This window comes from Mya arenaria, chromosome 10 (genome assembly GCF_026914265.1).
Source record: "Mya arenaria isolate MELC-2E11 chromosome 10, ASM2691426v1".
Taxonomy (NCBI): domain Eukaryota; kingdom Metazoa; phylum Mollusca; class Bivalvia; order Myida; family Myidae; genus Mya; species Mya arenaria.
Genome location: NC_069131.1, coordinates 22,211,554 through 22,237,442, shown reverse-complemented (window position 1 = coordinate 22,237,442; position 25,889 = coordinate 22,211,554). Strand labels below are relative to the sequence as shown.

Genomic DNA, 25,889 nt, shown 5'->3' with positions numbered 1-25,889 from the left:
CACCGAACTTCTCCAGCTGGGTCGGGGCGATGGTCACATGCCTGAGGCGGAGGTTTTGAAGAACTACCTCAGAAAGGTGCGTGAATAATGACAGATCCAGGTGGAAGTCGTCAGAAAATGTTAATGTGTACAGCCATAGTTTTTGTAGTTGATCACACTGCTGTATATTAAGTGTTTCATTTAAAGTAACGTTGTCAAGATTGAGCTCCTTTAATGTGTTTGTAAACTGTCTCCCGTGTGCGAATGTCACCTCCATAGGCGGTATGTTCTCTCGTATGTTATCCTTGATAATGACCAAGAACTTCTCTAGCTGGGTCGGGGCGATGGTCACATGCCTGAGGCGGAGGTTTTGCAGAATAATTACTTTAATATTTCCACAAAAGGCCAGGTTTAGATTATCAGTTTCTATGTTCAAATCGGATAGACAAAGAACTGTTAATTTGTTAAGAAACAATGTTGGAATACTTTGTAGAGAAGCATTGCCCTCTTCTTCACTCGATATGTATAATGTGTTAAGTTGTTCCATGCTTGTAATGCTTGTATTAGCAGGGTATTCTTCGGAACATTCAATAACACACGAATACAGTTCGCCAAGGTTGTGTTGCAAGAGTGGACGTGTTGACGCAGCGATTTCCCTATTTAACCTTGCATGTCTTGCGGCTCTGACACACCATTGTTCACACATTCGTTGTACGCCAGTTGCACGGCCTCTTGGTATTCGATTATCTCATTGGTATAAAATGTGTATTCTCTGTAAAACTTCCGCTCCATGTTGCCGAATATTTCCGAACATCGCCGGCCCTGCTCGTAATTCATCACGCACAAGAATGACATTATGTCCGGTGAAAACACAGTATCGAAGTTGTCTTCAAGCTTAAGCCAGTCTTTACTCGTGAAATTCAGTGACGAAATATATATTGCTGCAAACATTTCCTGGTAGGTTTTGTGTAGAAAATGGTACACTTTGTTTTCAATACTGCACTTGTGTGACCTATAGGCTGAAATGAGTCCTGAATCTAAAAGAAATTGCCCATCTAGTAACGAATGCATGGTTTTCTCATCAAACTCGATCTTCGAGTTAACTAACATATTGAGAGCAATCTTGCCTGTTTCATAAATCAAACAGGATTTTGCTTTACACAATTTCCGTCCCTCAAAGCATTTAGGAAGAGGTCTTTGTGTGGGAATTTTATTTTGTGGACGTTCTGAAAATTCTTTTCTCTTTTTAATTTCTAGACTGAACATCGTTTCTAATATGTCTGCATAGATGTGTGATCTTGTTGGTCCAAGCGTCATACTTGTTTTGTTATTTTCTGATGTTTCGTCGTCCATACGTTGGTCATGCCAGAGACTGTATAGTTGCAGACCCACGAGCGTGTTGGAGGATAGAGGCTGCAGTTTCCTAGCCTCCAAAGTTGCTAAGAAATCCTGAACTTCAAATATGGTTGAATATTGTGCGTTTAAGATTTTATTCACGTGTTCAAACAGGTTAGTTTGTGAAATGCGACTGAGATCATCAATATTAACATGCATGTACTTCGGTAATACCGTATCTGCGAGTTTCCACGGGCGGCATGTAATAATAATGCTGTACTTCCGTTTGGCCATTGCTGAGTCAAGCTTTGACAAGGAAGACTCGTCCATTCCATCTAAGATGACCAAACATCGTTCGTCCATGAAAACTCTTCTCAATCTGTCTCGATCTTGCTTAGAGTATCCAATCACATTCTCTAAATGCGCAAAAATAATTTCTTCAATGGAATGGGTGCTGTGTGGTGGAATATCCTTCATTGGAATGTAGAGAAGATAGGGTATGTCTTCTAAAGATTCAAAACGAATGACAAACCTCTCTTTAAATGTGCTGATTGTATCCGTCTTGTGACCATGTAACTCGCACCACAAAACAGCTAAAAACTTACAAAACGATGTTTTACCAACACCAGCATTCGCGGTTATGATTGTAAATTGCTTCGTTCTATCAGCAGGAGTCAACATTTGTTCAAGGGATGTAATCGGACGTGTCTTATGTTCCCTTGGTCCGTTCTTCTTGCTTATCCGTTGTTGTAAAACCTCAGACAGCGTTGGAGAAACGTAAAATTCCTTCAGACGTGAATCATCCGAAGAAATAAACGGTCCAAGCGAAAGGAACGAGTTGCGTTTTAAATGGTCGTTTAGTAGAGTTTCTTTTAGCTCTGGAACAAAGAAAACATTTTTGTTATATTCCACATTTGCTATTGTACAAATATTTAAGTGACACTGCAAGGGAACAAAACTACCACATGACCACAGATGTTAATGACCACGGTGCCATTTACACAAACAATACAAGCTAAAGTTTTTGTATTCAATTAGTAATCGATTTAAAAAAGAGACTGAGCCCACCGTTTGCCACTTTATACTTGTGTTTTTTTTAGTAAAAAAAATATAAATCGGCGAAGCAGACGACCACATATGGAAAGTAATAACACGGCTATCTTTAATAGGTTATTCACGAAAACCATATCATTAACGCTTATATATACCATTTAAAGTACGTTTGAAAGGTGAAATGATTTTGTTGAAAGAAATTGTAAACTATCAAAACATGTGGACCACAAAACTACGAAACTGTAGGCGATCAACCACACTTGTTATCAGTGTTTAAGGGTAGCGAATAAAGCTTCCATCGACAAGATGTAACCTTAACCATTAAAAAAATCGGACAGCACGCTCTGTTATGCCGCTTTATCTTAGAAATGAATACAATAATCCTGTAAAAGCCATTCGGAACTCCTCGGCCATTTTTATCGAAAACAACCTCGGATGTATGCCGGTACATCAGCTGAAGTAGTTCGTAAAATTTTAAATAATATCATTTATGAAATGTAGTGTTTTAGAATTGTTTTTATTGATCCAAGTTTAAATTGATTGTCAGTGAAGTATATTATTGCAAACATAATTAAGATTTCCAAGAGTTTAGTCATAAAGTTTAACTGCTAAATAAAATTACTACGCGATCTACTTGCAGCGGACTTAAACGTACCTCTTTTTGAGTATGTAAACCGTCCAAATACATCCGAGGTTGTTTTCGATAAAAATGGCCGAGGAGCTCCGAATGTGTAAAAGCAATACAAAACAAGGAAAAATTGGTGTTATGTAACCCTAACATAAGGTCGTAAAAATTGTGCGTGGTATTAATTCAATTGAATGAAGGCTATAGGAGTAATAAGTAAAACTCCAGTCAGGCCCTATAACTTTTGCCTGACACAATGTGCCCTTAAACTTTAACCTAAGCTCCGAAGTCAATCAGGGGCAATAGTTTGTATTTAGGATGCTATGGAGTTAGGTAACCTCATTGAGTGATAGTCCAGAACAAGTGTATTAAGAAGTAAGTGATTCAAATGAAGGGTATTGGAGTGATAAGTGATAAGTGGAAATGCCAACGTGCCACAAAAATTATACCGGACACAGACACCAATGCCGGGGCGAGAAGTAAAGCCTCCTTATTTTTCAAAAAGTCGAGCTAAAAATTAGGCCAAATCTACAATTTCTTAATTACTTAAAGAAATACTGCACCCAGAGATATGATTCAAGTTGTTTACACTTTACCTCAATGAGACATATAAGTTTACGAAGTTTGATATATCAATATCTCACAGACTTTTAAAATTATGCACCGGACTTAAAATGAGTATGAAAATTAACCAAGGGAATAAACAAACATACTGCACCCAGAGTTATGTTTCTTATGAACCGCACTTCTCCTTAAAGAGAGTTTCTTTTAAAAGATGTTTGAAGTAAATACTTTGAAGATCTTTTAAATTATGTTCCGGACAACAAATAAGTATTAAATTTAAGAAACGGCTGCAAAACAAACTGCAGCTCGAAGTTTGGCTTTAATGTATTGCATTTCTCTTAAATGAAATCTATCTTTCTATGAAAATTGAAGTCAATACCTCAAATTTATGCTCAGGACAAAAAATACTGCACCAAGAGTTATGGTTCTTGTGTACTGCACCTCACTTAAAGAGGTATATCTGTATGTGAAATTTAAATCAAATACTTTTCAAGTATATAAATTTCAAATTATGTTCCGGTCCAAAGATAAGAATGAAAATTTACAAAGTGCAATTTTCAATACTGCATCAAGATTTATGGTTTATGTGTATTGCACTTCTCCTGAAGGTGATCTTTCGTTATGTGAACTTCAAAGTCAAGACTTCAAAGACTTTTCATGTTATGCTCCAGATAAAAAAAATAAGAAAAGAAATAACAAAAGGAAACACTTAAAAAAAGTGCACCAAGGGTGAGATTTATAAAGTTTGAAGTCAATACCTCAAAGACTTTTCCAGATTGTACGTACTCAAGTGCACGCACACACACACGCGCGTGCGCACAAACAGTCACAAGCGCCAACCATTGATATATCCCTTTCGCCTTTCGACGGGGGGTGGGGGTGAAGGTAGGGCAGGGTAAAAACATACCAAATGTTTTATGCAATTGGCCTGGATTCATTGTTAATAGTAGCATTTATCACGATTTTATTTGCTTTCTGGATAATATGTTCCTATGAAACACTGGTAAACCGCCACTTTGTTGACTTTCCGGATGCGATGTAGTTCAATAAAAAAATGCAAAAGGAATGAAGAAATGAAGCTCGTGTCGTTAAAAAATGGCCGTTCAATCGGTAAAAGTGTGGGATTAAGATAAAATTATGGTCGGTCGAGTTAGCGGAAAACAACAGCAACAACAAAATAAAGCATGCCTCTTAAGTTATATTAACAAGAGCTGTTAGCATATGTGTGCTTCCACAACCGTAACCAGATTTTTTATGTCGAATATTTAAGGGCAGGTATTTGCATTGTATGCATGGTAGAGTTATCTCACTTGGTTAATTAAGAAGGTTGTTTAGTTAAGTCATAATGCAATCCATGGTGCATTGCTGAGATAAAGACTTAAATGTGAATATATATGAAAAACCTTAACCAGAATTTCTAAGTCGAATAATAAAGGCCCATACTTTGCATGATATTCAAATTAGTTTAGTCTAACTTCATTTATTAAGTAGGTTGGACAGTTGGGAATACATATCTAAAGTTCCAATACTTAAAGATGCTCTCATGCAAAACCTTAATCAAAATGAGACGCCGATGCCGAGCTAGGGTGAGCAGAATAGCTCTTCTGATCTTCTAATGGTAGAGCTAAAAATGAGTCATTTATATAAACTATCATTTCTGTTTAATTTTTTAATGATGGTATGTAAACATGAACAAAATAAAAGTATGGTGCAGTCTCGTTCAAAAATGTTCAAAATACTACTGTCAGTAAAGATATAACTGTTAACAATTATTTGGCACCACGCACGATTTAGTGGAAAGCCATTCAAAATTGACTCAAAAATTGTGGTTGTTCGCCTTGTTAACTGATCGAAATGGCATAAGCCTTTTTTATAGGTTTTTGGGAAGGAACCAGTTGTTAATATATAGTTTTATTATTGTTTTTCGCAAGTTATACAAAATGTGTGGGCCTTCTAATTCCGAATTTGTTTCTGACTGTTTTCAAGAAGTAAACTAAGAAGAATGACATACTATATAACACACCAAAGCAGAAATCAAGTGGGGTATGGTGGGCTAGGTCTTAACTGTTTTAAATTGAATACCGATAAGAAAGAAATTATAAAAACCTGATGAAAAAATGCGTTTTTGTGTATGAATTTTACCATGGCCATTCACATTTGTGATCACGTGATTTTCTTCTCCCTCACAGTGAAGTCATAAAAGATCAGCAGTGAAGCTTAAGCCTTCCCCTTTTTTATGTTATGTTTTAATAGGATATACTTGAACAAACGTTTGTATATGTAGACAGTGGAATTCAAATTAAGATTTGTATGCACCCACTGGTTGGAACAGAATCATCGGTAAACGTTTAAATACCGGATGACATTGGTTTCAATAATGTAACATTGAACCTACCCGCTCTAAAGGCTTTTTCCGCCTGTTGTCGCTGCTGCTGTTGATGATGATGCTGCTGCTGCTGGTGGTGCTGTGTAATTTCGGTCTTTTTTCTAGTGGCTAGTTCGTCAATGTCTCGTTTGTGTGCTTCTGCGCCCTCATCAATACGTTCTATTTCTCGACCCCCTGCATCTTCAATGGCTGTAACATACATATTTGTATTTGTCTCTATCTGCGCCTGGTGTATATTCGTCGTGTCTTTAAATCTAATTTAAAATGTGAACGTTATATTCGTTTAGGGTGTAAGATGAGTAAACCTTATTATTTTTAAAATGACTGGAACATTTAACATAAAAAAGGTTCATTGGCAGATTTATTCCATTTTCAGTTCAAAGTGCACTTGATGTGAAGTGTTAACATATCAAAATATAACAATAAATGTAGTCAAGTCCTGATATGTTGATTTGCTGACGATTGATAGTTATAAAGTAAAAAGGTTCGAACTTTCTATGTAGACGGTGGAATTCAAATTAAGATTTGTATGCACCTGGTGGGAACAGAATCATCAGAAAACGTGTAAATACCGGATTGTATTATATGCTCTACGGTAGTTTAAAGAGAACTACCAATAAAATAAAATTGATGTTTCACTGTTTCAAACGGAGAAATATCACATACGTATTTTTCACTGTTTTGAAATTTAAGCCGCTCTTGGTTCCAAATAAAACCGCAGCGCGTACAGGGCGGAGAGACAATTACATCGACGTCATTTTCAAAACATCGTTACGTGAGCATAAAAATGTGCGCGTATTTTTAAAAAAAGTATTATTAATTGATATTTCCTGTCAATTTAAGGCATAAAATAAAAAGAAAACAAGAGGCTCAAAAGGGCCTATGCTCTACTGGCATGGCTTTTGTGGTCATATCAATCCACAGCATGTATGTATCGGTAAAAGGCAACAGACATATAGTTTATGTTTTGTGTTTGGGTTACCTGAAAACGTAGCACTTTCAACATCTGAGCCCAGAAAGTATTGTAAGCAGATTAGTTGCATTAACTATTTTAATATGTGCCAAGTAAAAGTCATATGATTAAAAAAATGCTTTCAAAACTGTACTCATTGTAAAAATTTATGTAGTTTTAAAAGTTAAAAAAGTTGGTCAAAAGGTCAAAGTCAAGGGCATCCTAGGACAACATTGATCAATTTGAACAAACATTCACAATCAATTGTGCTTAGATGGATGCACAACACACAAAAAGATTTTTAAAGCTTTCCAGATGTATGTTTACCAAACCTGTGAACCCTGGGTGTGGCCAGTAATGACACCAGGTGCATAACTTAAACATTCACAACCAATTTTGTTAAGATGAATGCACAAACTACAGAACTTAAAGCTAAAAAATGGTCTTTCAACAAAAACAAGGCAGAGCAATTCACAAAATCAACTGCAGAAGCAAAAAGCAAATTGTCTCTCAAAATCCTAGACTTGAAAATTGTCTCCCTTAACTCTAGACTTGAATTTACATGTACATGTAAACTTGGCCAAAAATAGAATTCGCTCATGCAGATCTGGCTAAAAATAGAAAGCATTTCTTTAAAACTTTCATGGCCCATAATCTAGGCATTCATGGGCGGATCTTGCTGGTTTTCGAAAGGAACCCAGCTCTAATGGATATCTAGATACTGTACAAGTTTCATTGAGATACAATCAAAACCGAAGACTGTATCGTGTTCACAACCAATTGTTTACACAATAGCATTTTAAATACTATCAAGGGCCATAATCTAGGCATGCATGGGCGGATCTGGCTGGTTTTCGAAAGGAACCCAGCTCTAATGGATATCTAGATACTGTACAAGTTTCATCGAGATACAATCAAAACTGAAGACTGTATCGTGTTCACAAGCAATTGTTTACAGACGCACGGACGCACGACCGCACGGATGCACATACTACGTACACATTACCATCGCATAAGCTCTTCTGGCCTTTGGCCAGTAGAGCTAAAAATGTTTGAGTCAGTGTAAGATAGCAATTAATTTCATCTCGTGTAGAAGTGAATAATTTAAACCAACAGTTACCCTCTATACATTGTGTTCCATACTGAAAACATTGAACTTACCCGCTCTGATGGCTTCATCCACCTGCTGGTGGTGCTTGTTAATCTCTGCCTTATTCCTAGTAGCTAGTTCGTCAATGTCTTGCTTGTGGGCTTCTGCATCCTCATCAATACGTTGTATTTCCTGATCCCCAGCATCCTCAATGGCTGTTACATACAGATTTGTATTTGTCTCTATCTGCGCTTGGTGTTCATAAATACGTTCTATTTCACGATCACCAGCTCCTTCAATGGCTGTTAAACACAGATTTGTGTTTGTCTCTATCTGCGCTTGGTGTATGTTCGTCGAGTCTTTAAAGATAAATAAAAGGTACATACGTAAAGGTAGTTAAATGTGTAATCATCATAATTGAGTGTTATGTTGAAGGATCAGTTGATGTATGAATCATGTTGGAATAAGGTGTTGAACAAATCAGCAAGTGCATTGCCATTTCTTTGGTAGTTAGTATCGGATGAAACGACAGTGACGGTGAGTGGGGTAACGTGTTTAGCAATGGATACTTTCGCGGAAGGAAAGCCAGGGGACGCGAGAAGACTTAGTGTTTAACTGAGCTGTCTCTTCTGGACGTTTCCGGGTGCACTTCAATATGTTATTGTTTTATTTCCTCGATTTTATGTTTTGCCAGATGCTTTATTTTTACCAAATGTCAATTCCAAATTCCGAAATAAGTCGTCATCATTGTCATTTAATATCTTTTCAACTGTTCCATCCAAATCAAAATCTATATTAGAATCAATCAAATTATCGTTGCTAATTTTGTTTTAACTGCTTTATACTGCATTTTTTAGTTTTGCAGGTTGCCAATAATTTTACTACGATTTCATTGAAAAACATAGTTCCGTAGTTAATATGCCCCGCCCATTAGTATTATTGCGCCCATCGACAGGACAGAAGTATCAAACAAATGCACGCGATATCGATGGAAAATGTCATTGTACTTAATACAGAAATAATGTGGAATTATACACAACAACAAACGTTAAGAATAGAAGTGTTAAAGTAAATATATTCGGATAAACTGCAATCGATTTGTAGTGATTACTTATTTTAATAACTAAACACTGATTGTAGACAACTCCTGATATGTTAATATGTTTACGATGGAAAGTTTAAAAGTAAAAGGTACAAACTTTTCCTGTGTTAACAGTGAAACAAATACGATGGTATGTATGTCATACAGCGGGCTGCAAAAATCACCGGAAAACGTTTAATACCAGATTATATTGTTTTCCACACTATTATCATTTAACCTACCCGCTCTGACGGCTTCATCCTCCTCCTGCTGCTGATGGTGCTGCTGGGGCTGTGTAATCTCGGCTTTCTTGCTAGTAGCTAGTTCGTCAATGTCTCGTTTGTGTGCTTCTGCGCCCTCATCAATGCGTTCTAATTCTCGATCCCCAGCATCTTCAATGGCTGTTACTAACCCATTTGTTTTTGTCTCTAACTGCGCTCTGTGTTTATTCGTCGAGTCTTTAAGATAAATAAAACTTGAAAGGTACATACGTTTAGGGTCCGAAACGTGTTATCATCAGCATTTATGAAATGACTAGATCAAAATTTATTACACATACAAGAGGTTTATTATGTTTTCCATATTCAGTTAAAATTGCACTTGTTGTGTAGTGATTATTTATTTAAAAAAAATAAACAATGATTGTAGACAAATTCTGATATTTTGATATGATTGAAAGTTCTAAAGTAAAAAGCTTCAAACTTTAACATTTTATATGTTAACAGTGGACGTTATACTTTCGTTTTTATCTCATACTGGGGCTGCAAAAATCAGCGGAAAACTGTTAAATATCACATTACATTCTTGTCAATACTGTAAGTATTAAACCTACCCGCTCTGAAGGTTTCGTCCTCCTCCTGCCGCTGCTGCTGGTGCTGTGTAATCTCGGCCTTCTTCCTAGTAGCTAGTGTGTCAATGTCTCGTTTGTGTGCTTCTGCGCCCTCATCAATATGTTCCATTTCTTGATCCCCGGCATATACAATGTCTGATGCTAACATAAATATAATTTAGCATATGAGAGTTTTATTAGCAGACGTATTCCATATTCAGTAAAAATTGCATTTGATGAGTAGTGATTACTACCAGTGATTATTTCTAAGCTTTAACAAAGACCGTGGAAAAATCCTGATATGTTGTTCAAACTTTGACATTTTTTATGTCGATATGTACTACTGCTGAGCGCATAAATCATTCGAAAACGGTTAAGTACCAGATTAGATTGTTTTCAATACTACGAACATTGAACCTACCCGGTTTGATGGCTTCCTCCTTCTGCTGCTGGTGCTGTGTAATCTCGGCCTTCTTCCTAGTAGCTAGTTCGTCAATGTCTCGCTTGTGTGTCTCTGCGCCCTCATCAATACGATCTAATTCTCGACCTCGGACATCTGCAATGGCTGCTGCTAACGAATTTGTATTTGTCTCTAACTGCGCTCGGTGTTTACTCGTGGGGTCTTTGTTGGATTTCATTTCCTTACTGACATCGAGTGTTTTTATTTTTGTCTTTTTCAAGGAGTTTCCCATAATGACTTTGCTTTTGTATTTCTTCTCTATAAGGTATTGTTGTTGTTTGAAACTTGTTTTTTACCAACTTGTTGCTCAATTTTCTTTAACAAATAATCTTTTTCTTCGAATCTAAATCGTTATATGAAATAATTACTTTTAAGTTCGCATTGTTTTCAAATGTTCATCTGTATATTATTTTTTTATTGTAAAGTTATTGTTTTCACCAATTCAAATTGTTAAGTTGAATGTCTATTGTGAAGATTACATATGATGGTGTTGAGAGAGGGTGTACGCCGACATTTGGCATATTTACTCCCGCTGTAAAAAAGATAACATATTGTATACTGTTCGTAATACATTTTCGATTACAAGTAGTAAAATTTAAAAACATGTATATTCAACTTGATGTGTTATTACATTAAAGTAGCTTGTAAAGTAGCTTATTTCAAAATCACAGCTGAGGGTAAAGATATTCATACTGATACATGTGCGAGTGCCCCCCCCCCCCCCGCACTTATACATTTTTGAGTGCCTCCTCCCCCCGCACTGATACATGTGTGAGTGCCCACTTTCCCCGCACTGATACATGTGTGAGTGCCCCCTCCCCCAGCACTGATACAGCTGTGAGTGCCCCTCCCCCTCATTCACAGCCCCCAACCCAGACGCATGTGTTAACCCCCCCCCCCCCCCCCATCCCAAAAAAAGAAAAAAGAAAGAACACTTTTATAAAACTGTGATTGAACGTAATTCAACCCAACTTATGCATGTTTGAATCCCTCCTTCCCACTTATACTTGTGTGAGTTGTCAAGACTTCCACGGATATATGTGTGAGTGCCCTCCCCCTTTTCTCCTGATAAATGTGTGACTGCCCCCTTCTTTACTGATACATATTTGAGTGCCCCCTTACCCACGGATACATATGTGAGTGCTCCCCTTTCCCACTGATGCATGTGTGAGTGCCCCCCTATCCCACGGATACATATTGGAGTGCTCCCATTTCCCACTGATGCATGTGTGAGTGCCCCCTATCCCACGGATACATATGTGAGTGCCCCCTTACCCACGGATACATATTGGAGTGCTCCCATTTCCCACTGATGCATGTGTGAGTACCCCCTATCCCACTGATACATATTTGAGTGCCCCCTTACCCACGGATACATATGTGAGTGCTCCCATTTCCCACTGATGCATGTGTGAGTGCCCCCCTATCCCACGGATACATATTGGAGTGCTCCCATTTGCCACTGATGCATGTGTGAGTGCTCCCATTTCCCACTGATGCATGTGTGAGTGCCCCCTATCCCACGCATACATATGTGAGTGCCCCCCTATCCCACGGATACATATGTGAGTGCCCGCCTATCCCACGGATACATATGTGAGTGCTCCCATTTCCCACTGATGCATGTGTGAGTGCCCCCTATCCCACGGATACATATGTGAGTGCCCCCTATCCCACGGATGCATATGTGAGTGCCCCCCTATCCCACTGATACATGTGTGAGTGCCCCCTATCCCACTGATGCATGTGTGAGTGCCCCCTTATCCCACGGATAAATATGTGAGTGCTCCCATTTCCCACTGATGCATGTGTGAGTGTTCCCCTTTCCCACTGATGCATGTGTGAGTGCCCCCTATCCCACTGATACAGGTGTGAGTGCCCCCTATCCCACTGATGCATGTGTGAGTGCCCCCTATCCCATTGATGCATGTGTGAGTGCCCCCTATCCCATTGATACATATGTGAGTGCCCCCCTTACCCACTGATGCATATGCGAGTGCCCCCTATCCCACTGATGCATGTGTGAGTGCCCCCCTATCCCACTGATGCATGTGTGAGTGCCCCCTATCCCATTGATGCATGTGTGAGTGCCCCCCTATCCCACTGATACATGTGTGAGTGCCCCCTATCCCACTGATGCATGTGTGAGTGCCCCCTTATCCCACGGATAAATATGTGAGTGCTCCCATTTCCCACTGATGCATGTGTGAGTGTTCCCCTTTCCCACTGATGCATGTGTGAGTGCCCCCTATCCCACTGATACAGGTGTGAGTGCCCCCTATCCCACTGATGCATGTGTGAGTGCCCCCTATCCCATTGATGCATGTGTGAGTGCCCCCTATCCCATTGATACATATGTGAGTGCCCCCCTTACCCACTGATGCATATGCGAGTGCCCCCTATCCCACTGATGCATGTGTGAGTGCCCCCTATCCCACTGATGCATGTGTGAGTGCCCCCCTTACCCACTGATAAATATGTTAGTGCCCCCCTATCCCAATGATACATATGTGAGTGCTCCCCTTTCCCCACTAATTCATGTGTGAGTATCCCTTCCCCCTTCACCATTGATATATATGTGAGTGCCCCCCTTCCCACAGATACATGTTTGAGTGCCCCCCTTCCCCACTGATACATGTGTAAGTGCCCTCCTTACCCTATGAAATACGTGTGGTGTCCCTCTTCCCACAATTACATGTGTAAGTGCCCCCTTCCCTACTGAAGCATGCGTGAGTGCAGCCCTTTCCCACTGATACATGTGTGGTGTCCCTCTTTCCACTGATACATGTGTGAGTGCCCCCTTCCCCAATGATGCATGTGTGAGTGCCCCCCTTTCCCACTGATACATGTGTGGCGCCCCCTTCCCACTGATGCATGTGTGAGTGCACCATTCCTCACTGATGCATGTGTGAGTGCCCCTCTTCCCCATTGATACATATGTGAGTGCGCCCTCTTCCCACTGACACATGTGTGAGTACCGACCTTCTCTACTGATACATGTGTGAGAAGCCCATTCCCTACTGATACATGTGTGAGTAGCCCCTTCCCCACTGATACATATGTGAGTGCCCCCATTCCCCACTGATACATGTGTGAGTGCCCCCTTCCCCACTGATACATGTGTGAGTGCCCCCTTCCCCACTGATACATGTGTGAGTGCCCCCATTCCCCACTGATACATATGTGAGTGCCCCCATTCCCCACTGATACATGTGTGAGTGCCCCCTTCCCCACTGATACATGTGTGAGTGCCCACTATCTCACTGATACATGTGTGAGTGCCACCCTATCCCACTGATACATGTGTGAGTAGCCCCTTCCCTACTGATACATGTGTGAGTATCCATTCCACCCTCTCCATTAATACATATGTAAGTGCCTACCTTACCCATCGATACATGTGTGAGTGCCACCCTACCTCACTGATCCATGTGTGAGTGCCCCCCTCCCCAATGATACATGTGTGAGGGCCCCCTTCCCCACTGATACATGTGTGAGTGCCCCCATTCCCCACTGATACATGCTTGAGTGCCCCCTTCCCCACTGATACATGTGTGAGTGCCCCCTTTCCCACTGATCCATGTGTTGGAAGCCCCTTCCCCAATGATACATGTGTGAGCATCCCTTCCCCCTTCCCAATTGATACATATATGTGAGTGCCCCCCCCCCTCTTCAACACTGATATATATATATATGTGAGTGCCCCCCTTTGGCATTGATACATGTGTGAGTGCCCACCTTCTCAATGATACATATGTGAGTGTTCCCCTTCCCAATGATACATATGTGAGTGCCCCCTTCCCAATGATACATGTGTGAGTGCCCCCCGTCCCCACTGATGCATGTGTGAGTGTCCTTCCCACTGATACATACATGTGTGGGTGCCCCCTTCCTCACTGATACATTTGTGACTGCCCCCCTTCCCACTGATACATGTTTTAGTGCCCCCTTTCTCACTGATACATATGTGAGTTCTCCCCCCCTTCCCACTGATACATGTGTAAGGGCCCACCTTCTCAATGATACATGTGTGAGTGCTCCCTTCCCACTGATACATGTGTGAGTACCCCCCTTCCCCACTGATTCATGTGTGAGTGCCCCCTTCCCACTGTTACATGTTTTAGTGCCCCCTTTCTCACTGATACATATGTGAGTCCCCCCCCCTTCCGACTGATGCATGTGTAAGCGCCCCCCCCCCCCTTCGCACTGATACATGTGTGAGTGCCCCCTTCCCACTGATATATGTGTGAGTACCCCCTTCCCCACTGATACATGTGTGAGTCCCCTCTTCCCCATTGATACATATGTGAGTGCCCCCCTTCCCCACTGATACATGTATGAGTGCCCCCCTTCCCCATTGATACATATGTGAGTGCCCCCCTTCCCCACTGATACATGAGTGAGTGCCCCCCTTCCCCATTGATACATATGTGAGTGCCCCCCTTCCCCACTGATACATGTATGAGTGCCCCCCTTCCTACTGATTCATGTGTGAGTGCCCCCCTTCCCACTGATACATGTGTGAGTGCCCCCCTTCCCACTGATACATGTATGAGTGCCCCCCTTCCCACTGATACATGTGTGAGTGCCCCCCTTCCCCACTGAAATATTTGTTAGTGCACCCGTTCCTACTGATACATGTTTGAGTGCCCCCCTTCCCACAGATACATGTGTGACTGCCCCCCTTACCCAATGATTCATTGTAATTGCCTCCTTTTCCCACTGATACATGTGTTTTTATCAACAAAAGTAAACTTCAAAATGTAAGCAAACTCCTACCGAACAAAAACTTGAGGACAAAGAAGAATAAAACAAAATCAATAGACCCGCATGAAATGCATGTACATGTATACAAAACTTTAACCATAATTTCTAAGTCGAAAAATAAACGGCTGAAATAGGTACTTTATGCAAGAGTTATCAAACTATATGTTAAAATTAGGTATGGTGGATGATTGAGAACCCTGGTATAAAGTTTAATGCAATACATGGAGTAATGACCAAGATATTGACTTATGAGCGCCTACATACAAAACCTTAACAAACATTTATGTGTCGTGTAATAAAGAGCAATGCTCTGCATATGCCAGATAGAGTAATATTTCTGAGTTTATAAGTAGGTTGGACTTTCTACAGAGTCATTACTTAACTTGAAGTATTTGCTAAGATATTGTCTTACAAAAGCTAAACCAGAATTTCATAGACTTAGAATAGTGGAGTCAAAAATGATGTTCCGATTATCGAATATAATCGACAATTGATTGGTTTGGCCTGAACTCGGTTACAATCGATTGTATTTTAACTTAGCTTTAATCAATTGTCCCCAAATTACTTGCATTCGTCTCAGAATATAATAACATTTCAGAAAATGAACTATTTTAACAACATATCCTTCTAAGCTCAAACTCGAGAAGGCCTAGATAGGCAACTCTTATCACCATGGCATCTGTGTTTTTAACAAAAGTTAAACGAACGAAACTGTGTATAGACTAAATACAAATGTAAATCTTACTGTAAAGAATAAAACTAGTTATTTTGAAGGTATCAAAAGTCATTGATTGTATCGACAGCCAAACAAGAGAAAAACACGATCTACGGTAATCAATCATTGTACGTTGACAGATTTTTAATTTATATATGTGGCAAATCCTTCCTTTGGGATTTGAAGAATCCCGTATAACACGTCTATTATTTTAGACTAAACAATAATTTGTTACCAAATTTCTTTTGTATGACGTCTCGCAACATTTAAAAAAATGGTTATTTATAAGTAAGGGAAGTAACTGTACTGTGTCAAACAGATGTTACATACAACTAGTTCAATCATTACTTGTACTGTACCATGGCGTGCTCAACACGATTTTTATTTTATTTTCATTCTGGTTTAGTTTATCTTCAACATCTTCATCTATAAACCTCACCATGTTTTGTTTTTCTTATTCTCAATGGCGGAAAGGATAAGACAAAGTTTTTGATTTTTATTGTTAGGACGAGAACACCTAAGCAATGTGTTCAACATGTACAAACATCAATTGCTATGTGACATATTCAGTTATCATTTTGGCTGGGATTTAGAGGGAACAGAGAGAATGGTTTGTAAAAACTAGCATAACATCCTCGGGCACAACTATTTGGTCCAAGGATTCAGCAAGCCAGACAACAACCGATCTTTGAAACTTAAACCTATCGCGTAGACATTATTGTGCGAGTCATGTTTACACACTATCTTATTGAAGTTATTGTAAGTAATTTTTTTGAGCCATTTAACTTCTGAATTATTCAGGCGCTGGGTATCATATAGCACTAGATATCACATGGTGTCATACACGCATCCTGCTAACCGAGTTTTACCAAATGACTGTTCTTTATCATTTACCGAACATCATCCACTTGCATGAGACTAGTATCGTATTACTTTGAAACATGACATTGTAGCATGCACACATCCTTATGACCTTTGGCAAAATAACCGAAATTTCTAAAAATATCATTCCACGAAAGCGGTTATAATAAAAATGATATGTTTGCGCATAATTACGCTTTTCGTGGTAATATTATATAGTATCGTGGAGGTTTATGACGAACAATTTCGTTTTTAAATGTCAATAAAACGTGACATTGACATTAAAATCTTATCAACAATGACCAGTATCAGTAGACAGCTATTAAATAATTTTAACTTAAAGTTTTATCGAGTTCCCTTAAAATATGCAGAACGAGGGTTGCGAAACAACAATCTCTTTTGACGGTTTTAAAGCATTCCACAGAAAACGAACGTTTTGCTATCACATGGACGGATCCCGGATTTGATGTTGGAGGGACACAACATAGGGGCGTAGCCTTTTGACTTGCACCCATGCATCAAAACCGTTTTTTGTTTGGTTTAAAATGCTGTCAGGATGTTTAAGGGTCATCCTTCAAGAAATTATAACATTTCTGTTCCGAAATGTGCATTTAAGGCGTATTTTATTACTTTTTCTCCTATGTTGAAAAAGTAATCTTGGACGATTAAGGAAGGGGGGGAGGAAGAGGTCCGCTGGTGATATTGTTCGAAAACATGCCTGTTCAAAGATCATGATCATGCTCTATTAACGGCGCACGCCCCAACCATTATAGTACAAAACTACGATGTCACTAATATTCTTCGAAAAGTGACAATAAAACTTGAATCTAACCTTGGAATCAATAATACTTTCACAATAAGCCAAAAACGGTTACATCAAAAGGCAGATATAACCTTCACCCTTTGTTTTGGGTCGTCCTGCTTTGTGATTATTTTGTAACCGGCCTTGGTGTTTTTGCCGTGGTTATTATTAACTCGAAATCTAGAACGCGTCTTTCATTACGACAAGGCGTGATCTTCTGTGTCAAGGACAAATGCTCGCCTGTTATACAATTATTTTTAACAGTGACAGAGCGGTCTAGTGGTTTTGAATTATTTATTTTTTGACAGTTACTGTATTCGTTAAAATAAAAAGGATGGTACAATCGAAGTGAAACATACTTAAATAAATTTGGTGAATTCGAATTATCGATTTTTTTTCAAATCGCGAAAAATAAAAAGGTTTAAAATAACATATTCGAAAGGATGATCAATTTCTATGAAAATGCATTATAAGAGGGTATGATCCCAGTACATACCAAATAAAGTGACCCAAATCCTGCGTACCCAATACTAAAGCACTGTTTTACAAGTACAAATAGTGCAAGAGGAGGGGAATTGCCAAGCTTATAATATTATTAGTTTGGCTGTGAATCGAATGACGGAATATCAGTGATACTTTAAAAGAAACGCACAACACAATAGTCAATGCTCTAAAGAACACTTTTGGCAAACTGCACTTATTTGGCTATGATACTGTATATACTGGATAATATTCCTGTAAATTGACAATAACTCTTACACTTTCGGAGATGGCCACGAATTAAGATAGCATGCTCTGTATGGTATTTATTTTAACTAATCTAAGGGCCAGAACTCTGCACTGGGTTCAGCCACACACAAAAACGTCCGGTGCAGGCCCTGACATACTGTTAACATTATTTTAAGGAGTTAACATTTTGGCCAATATATTTACTTATGGAGATTTTTACTAGCTTGCATGCTAATATATATAAATATGACAGACAGACAGACAGACAGACAGACAGACAGACAGACAGACAGACAGACAGACAGACAGACAGACAGAAAGTCAGACAGAAAGACAGACAGACAGACCAGATCGAATGCAGACGGACAGACAGACGGACAGCCAGACAGGCAACCGTCTCAGTATTAGAAGTAATACTAGTGTGACTCTAATATTCGTATCTGTATAGAGTTGCACTCTTTTCGTTCATAGAAATATAATATATAATTTTCATTTTCTTATAATCGGTTAGGAAATTGTGCAGACATCCTGTATATCATCTTTCAGAAAAGCATTCGTGCATCGTAAACCATAGTAAACAGCCCGCGAGACATCTTTTATTTCAGAAATGGTCCCACTTTACACAGGAAATAAGCAGACAATATGTACAATACAATGTTTTGTATTTTGTCGTTGCATAATGCAATGGAGAACGGCTATACGTAATAAAATGAAACAGACATAAAGAACGAGAACCACAAAACAAGAACATGTAATAGAAGAAAGAAAGATTACTTACATTTGCATATTAAGAAGCAACTTTATTTTGAATAGTTATTCTATTTAAGCATTATTATTATTATTATAAGCAAGGGTATATGACCCCACATTCTACTTTTCTACATATATGAAAGGGAATATGTCCACATATTCTACTTTCCTACTTATTAAAAAGGGTTTATGACCCCATATTCTACTTTCTCAAATCCGAAGAATAAATAATACATTTCCAGTGTTGAAGTGTTGATCAATGTACTGGGTGTTAGAGGTGATATATACGTTACGGTGTTAATGATCTGATATGGGATATACAGACTATTTGGGCTTTGCTTTCACCCGATATTGTTTTGTTTGCCCCTTTTATCCCTCGAACATGAATATGGTTTCCTTTATCCCGTGTATCCCATATCGGGTCACCTACTGATACCGTAACTTATGGCAGCATTTGAATGTATCATCTTATACATATATATACATACATTTTATCTATTTCTCATGAAAATATAACTATTGATAACTAATTGAATTTATACATATTATTTCCGTCTTTCAGAAAAAAATGATCTAAGGCGTATATGAAATAACAAAGACTAGTTAGACTGGTTATCTACTTGCTTCGCGAAATATAAATATCAGACGCTCTCATCAAGGTGATATTATTATGGTTGGTATTTGTTCTCACTGTATTATTTATGCATTTTTGTTGTTGTAACCTTACACATACATACAACTTCTATTCCACTTGACTGATACCTCTATTAAGCTCAAAACACACGACTTGTATCCCACTAGACTGTCCTTACACTCTAAATTTCTCTCTTCCTACTCGAACACTCAACTTCAATACCACTAGACCGTTCTCACACATACTTTAAGTATCTCTTTTGCATCAAAAACACAACTTATATACCTCTTAATCACTCGCAGCCTCCTAATGCCTTTGGGATTGCACACACAACTTATATACCTCTTAATCACTCGCAGACTCCTAATGCCTTTGGGATTGCACACACAACTTATATACCTCTTAATCACTCGCAGCCTCCTAATGCCTTTGGGATTGCACACACAACTTATATACCTCTTAATCACTCGCAGCCTCCTAATTCCTTTGGGATTGCACACACAACTTATATACCTCTTAATCACTCGCAGCCTCCTAATCCTAATGCTTTTGGGATTGCACACACAACTTATATACCTCTTAATCACTCGCAGTCTCCTAATGCCTTTGGGATTGCACACACAACTCATATACCTCTTAATCACTCGCAGACTCCTAATGCCTTTGGGATTGCACACACAACGTATATACCTCTTAATCACTCGCAGCCTCCTAATGCCTTTGGGATTGCACACACAACTCATATACCTCTTAATCACTCGCAGCCTCCTAATGCCTTTGGGATTGCACACACAACTCATATACCTCTTAATCACTCGCAGCCTCCTAATGCCTTTGGGATTGCACACACAACTTATATACCTCTTAATCACTCGCAGCCTCCTAATGCCTTTGGGATTGCACACACAACTTATATACCTCTTAATCACTCGCAGCCTCCTAATGCCTTTGGGATTGCACACACAACTCATATACCTCTTAATCACTCGCAGACTCCTAATGCCTTTGGGATTGCACACACAACTCATATACCTCTTAATCACTCGCAGCCTCCTAATGCCTTTGGGATTGCACACACAAATTATATACCTCTTAATCACTCGCAGCCTCCTAATGCCTTTGGGATTACACACACGACATCTCACACGCTTAATATCCCTATCCAGGCTCAACAACACAGCGTTCATACTACACGACAGCTCTCATTCTCTTTTTGTCTCCCGTCTGACTTTAACACACAACATTTATACCACTAGAAAGCTCTCACTCTCCTAATGTCTCTTGTCTGGCTTGCGCAAACAACATTTTTACCTCTGGACCACTATCAGAATCTTAATATTTCACTTTTGCCTCAAACATACACTTTTTAAACCAAAACACAGCTCACACGTTTCATATATCTCTTCTGCCTCCGACACTCAACTTCTATACCACTAGACCACTCTCACACTCTCAGTAATATGTCTTCTGCCTCCGACACTCAACTTCTATACCACAAGACCACTCTCACACTCTCAGTAATATGTCTTCTGCCTCCGACACTCAACTTCTATACCACTAGACCACTCTCACACTCTCAGTAATATGTCTTCTGCCTCCGACACTCAACTTCTATACCACTAGACCACTCTCACACTCTCAGTAATATGTCTTCTGCCTCCGACACTCAACTTCTATACCACTAGACCACTCTCACACTCTCAGTAATATGTCTTCTGCCTCCGACACTCAACTTCTATACCACTAGACCACTCTCACACTCTCAGTAATATGTCTTCTGCCTCCGACACTCAACTTCTATACCACTAGACCACTCTCACATTCTCAGTAATATGTATTCTGCCTCCGACACTCAACTTCTATACCACTAGACCACTCTCACATTCTCAGTAATATGTCTTCTGCCTCCGACACTCAACTTCTATACTACTAGACCACTCTCACACTCTCAGTAATATGTCTTCTGCCTCCGACACTCAACTTCTATACCACTAGACCACTCTCACATTCTCAGTAATATGTCTTCTGCCTCCGACACTCAACTTCTATACCACTAGACCACTCTCACATTCTCAGTAATATGTCTTCTGCCTCCGACACTCAACTTCTATACTACTAGACCACTCTCACATTCTCAGTAATATGTCTTCTGCCTCCGACACTCAACTTCTATACCACTAGACCACTCTCACATTCTCAGTAATATGTCTTCTGCCTCCGACACTCAACTTCTTTACTACTAGACCACTCTCACACTCTCAGTAATATGTATTCTGCCTCCGACACTCAACTTCTATACCACTAGACCACTCTCACATTCTCAGTAATATGTCTTCTGCCTCCGACACTCAACTTCTTTACTACTAGACCACTCTCACACTCTCAGTAATATATATTCTGCCTCGAAAACTCAACTTCAATACTACTAGACCTCTCTCACACTCACAGTTATATCTATTCTGCCTCGAAAACTCATTTTCAATACCATTAGACCACTCTCACACTCTCAGTAATATCTATTCTGCCTCGAAAACTCAACTTCAATACCACTAGACCACTCTCACACTCTCAGTAATATCTATTCTGCCTCGAAAACTCAACTTAAATACCACTAGACTACTCTCACACTCTCAGTAATACATCTTCTGCCTCGAAAACTCAACTTAAATACCACTAGACCACTCTCACACTCTCAGTAATATCTATTCTGCCTCGAAAACTCAACTTCAATACCACTAGACCACTCTCACACTCTCAGTAATATCTATTCTGCCTCGAAAACTCAACTTAAATACCACTAGACCACTTTCACACTCTCAGTAATACATCTTCTGCCTCGAACAATCATTTTTTTACCAGTAGACCACTCTCACACTCTCGGTAATATCTCTTCTGCCTCAAAAACTCAACTTCAATACTACTAGACCACTCTCACACTCTCAGTAATATCTCTTCTGCCTCGAAAACTCACTTTATATACCACTAGACCGCTCTCAAACTAAATGTCTCTTCTGCATCGAACATTCAACTTCTAAACCACTAAACTCCTTTGTACTCTTTTAGAACGAATACATGTCGTAATCAGTAGACAAATGAAAAAAAATAAATATGGTTATGTACTCGCTTATGGCGTGTTTTATAAACAGACATGCTTGATAATTTAGAATTCAGCAAATATTCACGAATTTTATTTCTATAAACGTCTTTGATATTGTCACACAAAACAAACAGTTTTATAGTAATTGTGCGAGCATGCTACAGTATATTCGCGAAATTACGCACGGTAATCATAATCCTACTTGATCTAAATACGATTAAAGTGCAAAATAAAGCTTGACTGTGATTTGATATTAATAGTAATGTTACACCTTCTAATTTTATAGCTAGTGTTATTCTCTTTGATAACGGATGTATTAACTAAATTATTTAGTTTTTCACGCAATACATAGATAGACTGTTAAAACATATCAGAACACTTTAACGTCCCTAGTATAGAGAAATAACATGCAGGTGACCTGCAACTTAAGATTATAACTAAGCCGTATAAATGTTTCCAACCTACCGAAGGATTGAATAAGGTTTGGGTCAGGCTACTGCAAACACATTCATTGTATGGATACAGGGGATTCTGGTATATTATTTTCCCGTTAGAGAGGACCCGCGATTCCTCCCCCTACACGTAATAAGTTTGACCTTCTCAATGGACACGTTGAAAAAAGGGCACTCTCGTGTGTTTATGTTTATCGACATAGCTGACATGAAATGAACTTGGATGATATTGAGGACGATGGACGTGTGTGTGTGTGGTGTGTGTGTGTAGAAGACAGGTAGTGTTAAGCCTTTGAGTATAACATAGTATACACAACGATTGCCTCTCAACTACTTACAAGTAAAATATTGGTGAAGGGCATCAAGGGCGCGAATGAATAGGTTTTAATTGACTATTGTTGTATATGTGTTGATGTTCACAAGAGGTTACTCACGAGTTGCTTTACTAAAGGTGGAGCTTTTGTAAAATTAAAACATATCATATCAAGTTATGTAAACATTCCGAATATATTTTTATTGAGTTCATGTTAAGCCGTAACTCTGACGCATTTATCAGATGACAAAATAGCGATACTTTATTGGTGCGGACAATATTTTTCATAGCTTCCTCTTTCATCGCCGCCATGCGTGACCACGGACACGAACTATTTATACTGGTACCCCGCGTTATCACGGATAAATTTAAGTGGTGTGTAGTCGATTCGGCCTCAGATGAATTTAAATAAGTAAATTAATTTCGTGTTTTTGCATTTTATGTCCGTATATCCTGAAATGCTTACTTATTATGCACTAGTCAATTATAATCACGCCCCTCCCCCCCCCCCCAGGTCCAGGGGTATACCGTGGAAAACTGGGGAAATGGGCCGTGTTTTTATCATCCAGATAGCCCCGCAGTGCCGGGTGAATGCGATGGTTTTGCTTTCGCGCCAAATATAGCGAGAATGGACTTTACTGGCGGGGGCATTTGGCGGGGATTTTACCATCAGTTCGTCCCGGCAGGACGGGGATTTTACTCGGGTTTGGCTGGACCGAAAGTCAAAGTTCAGGCTTTTCCCCGGACATGAGGGGGCCGAGGTTACAATCGGCAGGTGCATTAGCACAACGTGTGTATAAATCGTTTTAAAGAAATTGATGACTATTTATAACATAACAAACTCGTATTACCGGCGACCAGCCAAACTGGGACACAGCGAATTGTTTGTTTAAACTTCACGTTTAACCCGTTAAAAATATTCATGTTGTATGCTGTATTTGAAAGTTTTTACACGCATTAATACGGTTCTTGACCAAGAATCTTTAAGTTGAACGAGAGTTGTTGTAAATAAGAAATATGTTTTTTTACATAATAACAATGAATCTATATCTCGATTGAAAATTACAAACATGTATCGCAATAGACGCCTCCTTCTGGCAGCTTGTGATGCCATGAATATATTTAAATATATATAAGTCATTAAAGTAAGTTAATGTTTACAACTAATCAAGCGTATTGTGTTTTTCCTTTGCATATTTCAATGTTTTGGTATTCACAATTAAATGTGGCACTTCATTTTGCCTTCATCAGAAGTTGAGATACAATTGACGATCGAAATAATGCGATTTATTCTGATATTTACATTTAAATAATTATCACATTTAAAACTGAGTAAAATCATCATCATCTGCATGTTTGTATACACAAATAGTTGATAATTATAAGGTCTAACAGCCGTCGTTAAATGGCGTGGCAATGGTCCAATCAGAGCTCGACATAAATAATGACGTTACAAAGTATTGCGCACTATACATTATTAATCGCTTTTTTCTACAGAGGTCTCGGACAAATGCAAACAATCATTAATATAATTTCATCAAAAGCTAATAAATTTTCTAACAACATATACCAAATGTTTTGACAAATGAATGAACAATCAACAGCAAAATTTGAAAATGTAAATTGACTTACCCTTTCACAAAAAGGCTCCCGGCTCTAGTCCCATAGCTGGCAAGATCGTCTTCCAAATGAATCGCATTAAAGAGAAACGGAGATTTTATATCCTACACTCGCAATTACGAGCTTTATATTTCAACCCACACAAGAGGGATGATACTTTCCTCATTTTACTACCCATAATTATATGGAGTGCGGTTGCCGTGTGCATTAACCGTATATACTTAAAGCATGCAAACGAAGGTTTTCGCATTAAAACTTCCTTAAAACCGGAACCTGTTTTTCGTAAAATGTATTCCGACACGTTAGCTTTAATATATTCCTTTCATACGTAAATATCACAATACTAGTATAGATGCATTTAATGCAGTATCATAAATGTGGAACAGGACTGATGTTCTTAAATAATTCCTTTAAACGCTTAGAATTTTTAACGAATATTTTTAGAAAATGCTTAAAATATAATAAACTGTTCGAATAAATTTAAACAATTTTCTTCTCCCTTTGGGCTTTTCATAAACCACTTCCACGCGCTTAAACAAATAGAAACCTTTATAAATGATTACCCGTATATATATACGTATGTATGCATGGTCAATAATGAATATATCGTACTTAAAGTCTGCACTCTCACAGATTGAACGTTTTGACATCTTTTTTTGTTTTGGAACGAGCCAATTTTGCGAAAATGCATGGAAACCAGTTATATAAGACTGCTGACAAAAAACAAATTCCAGATTTTTATATCTAAATTCAATAATTGATGTTTTATGCATTTTTCGTAAACCGTTAGTAATG

General features: G+C 38.9%; 1 protein-coding gene across 1 annotated transcript; it reads right to left on the bottom strand.

Annotated features, from left to right (window-relative positions):
- Positions 1–393: 393 nt before the first annotated feature.
- Positions 394–25,245, bottom strand: LOC128206232 (uncharacterized). The gene is made up of 7 exons (XM_052908561.1): positions 25,107–25,245; positions 10,316–10,886; positions 9,898–10,056; positions 9,308–9,523; positions 8,056–8,343; positions 5,952–6,131; positions 394–2,192 (listed from the first exon to the last, which is right to left on the bottom strand). Exons 2-7 carry the CDS (start codon positions 10,584–10,586, stop codon positions 640–642), a joined length of 2,667 nt encoding a protein of 888 aa, XP_052764521.1. The 5' UTR covers positions 10,587–10,886; positions 25,107–25,245; the 3' UTR covers positions 394–639.
- Positions 25,246–25,889: the final 644 nt, after the last annotated feature.

What these genes read in the sequence shown, in the direction of transcription:
- LOC128206232 (XM_052908561.1), bottom strand. Translation starts at nt 10,586, where the DNA reads ATGGGAAACTCCTTGAAAAAGACAAAAATAAAAACACTCGATGTCAGT. An exon ending in GGATGAAGCCATCAGAGCGG is followed by an intron (nt 6,132 to 8,055) that starts GTAAGTTCAATG and finishes TGTATGTTACAG; the next exon opens with CCATTGAAGATGCAGGGGGT. An exon ending in GGAAAAAGCCTTTAGAGCGG is followed by an intron (nt 2,193 to 5,951) that starts GTAGGTTCAATG and finishes TCTTTGTTCCAG; the next exon opens with AGCTAAAAGAAACTCTACTA.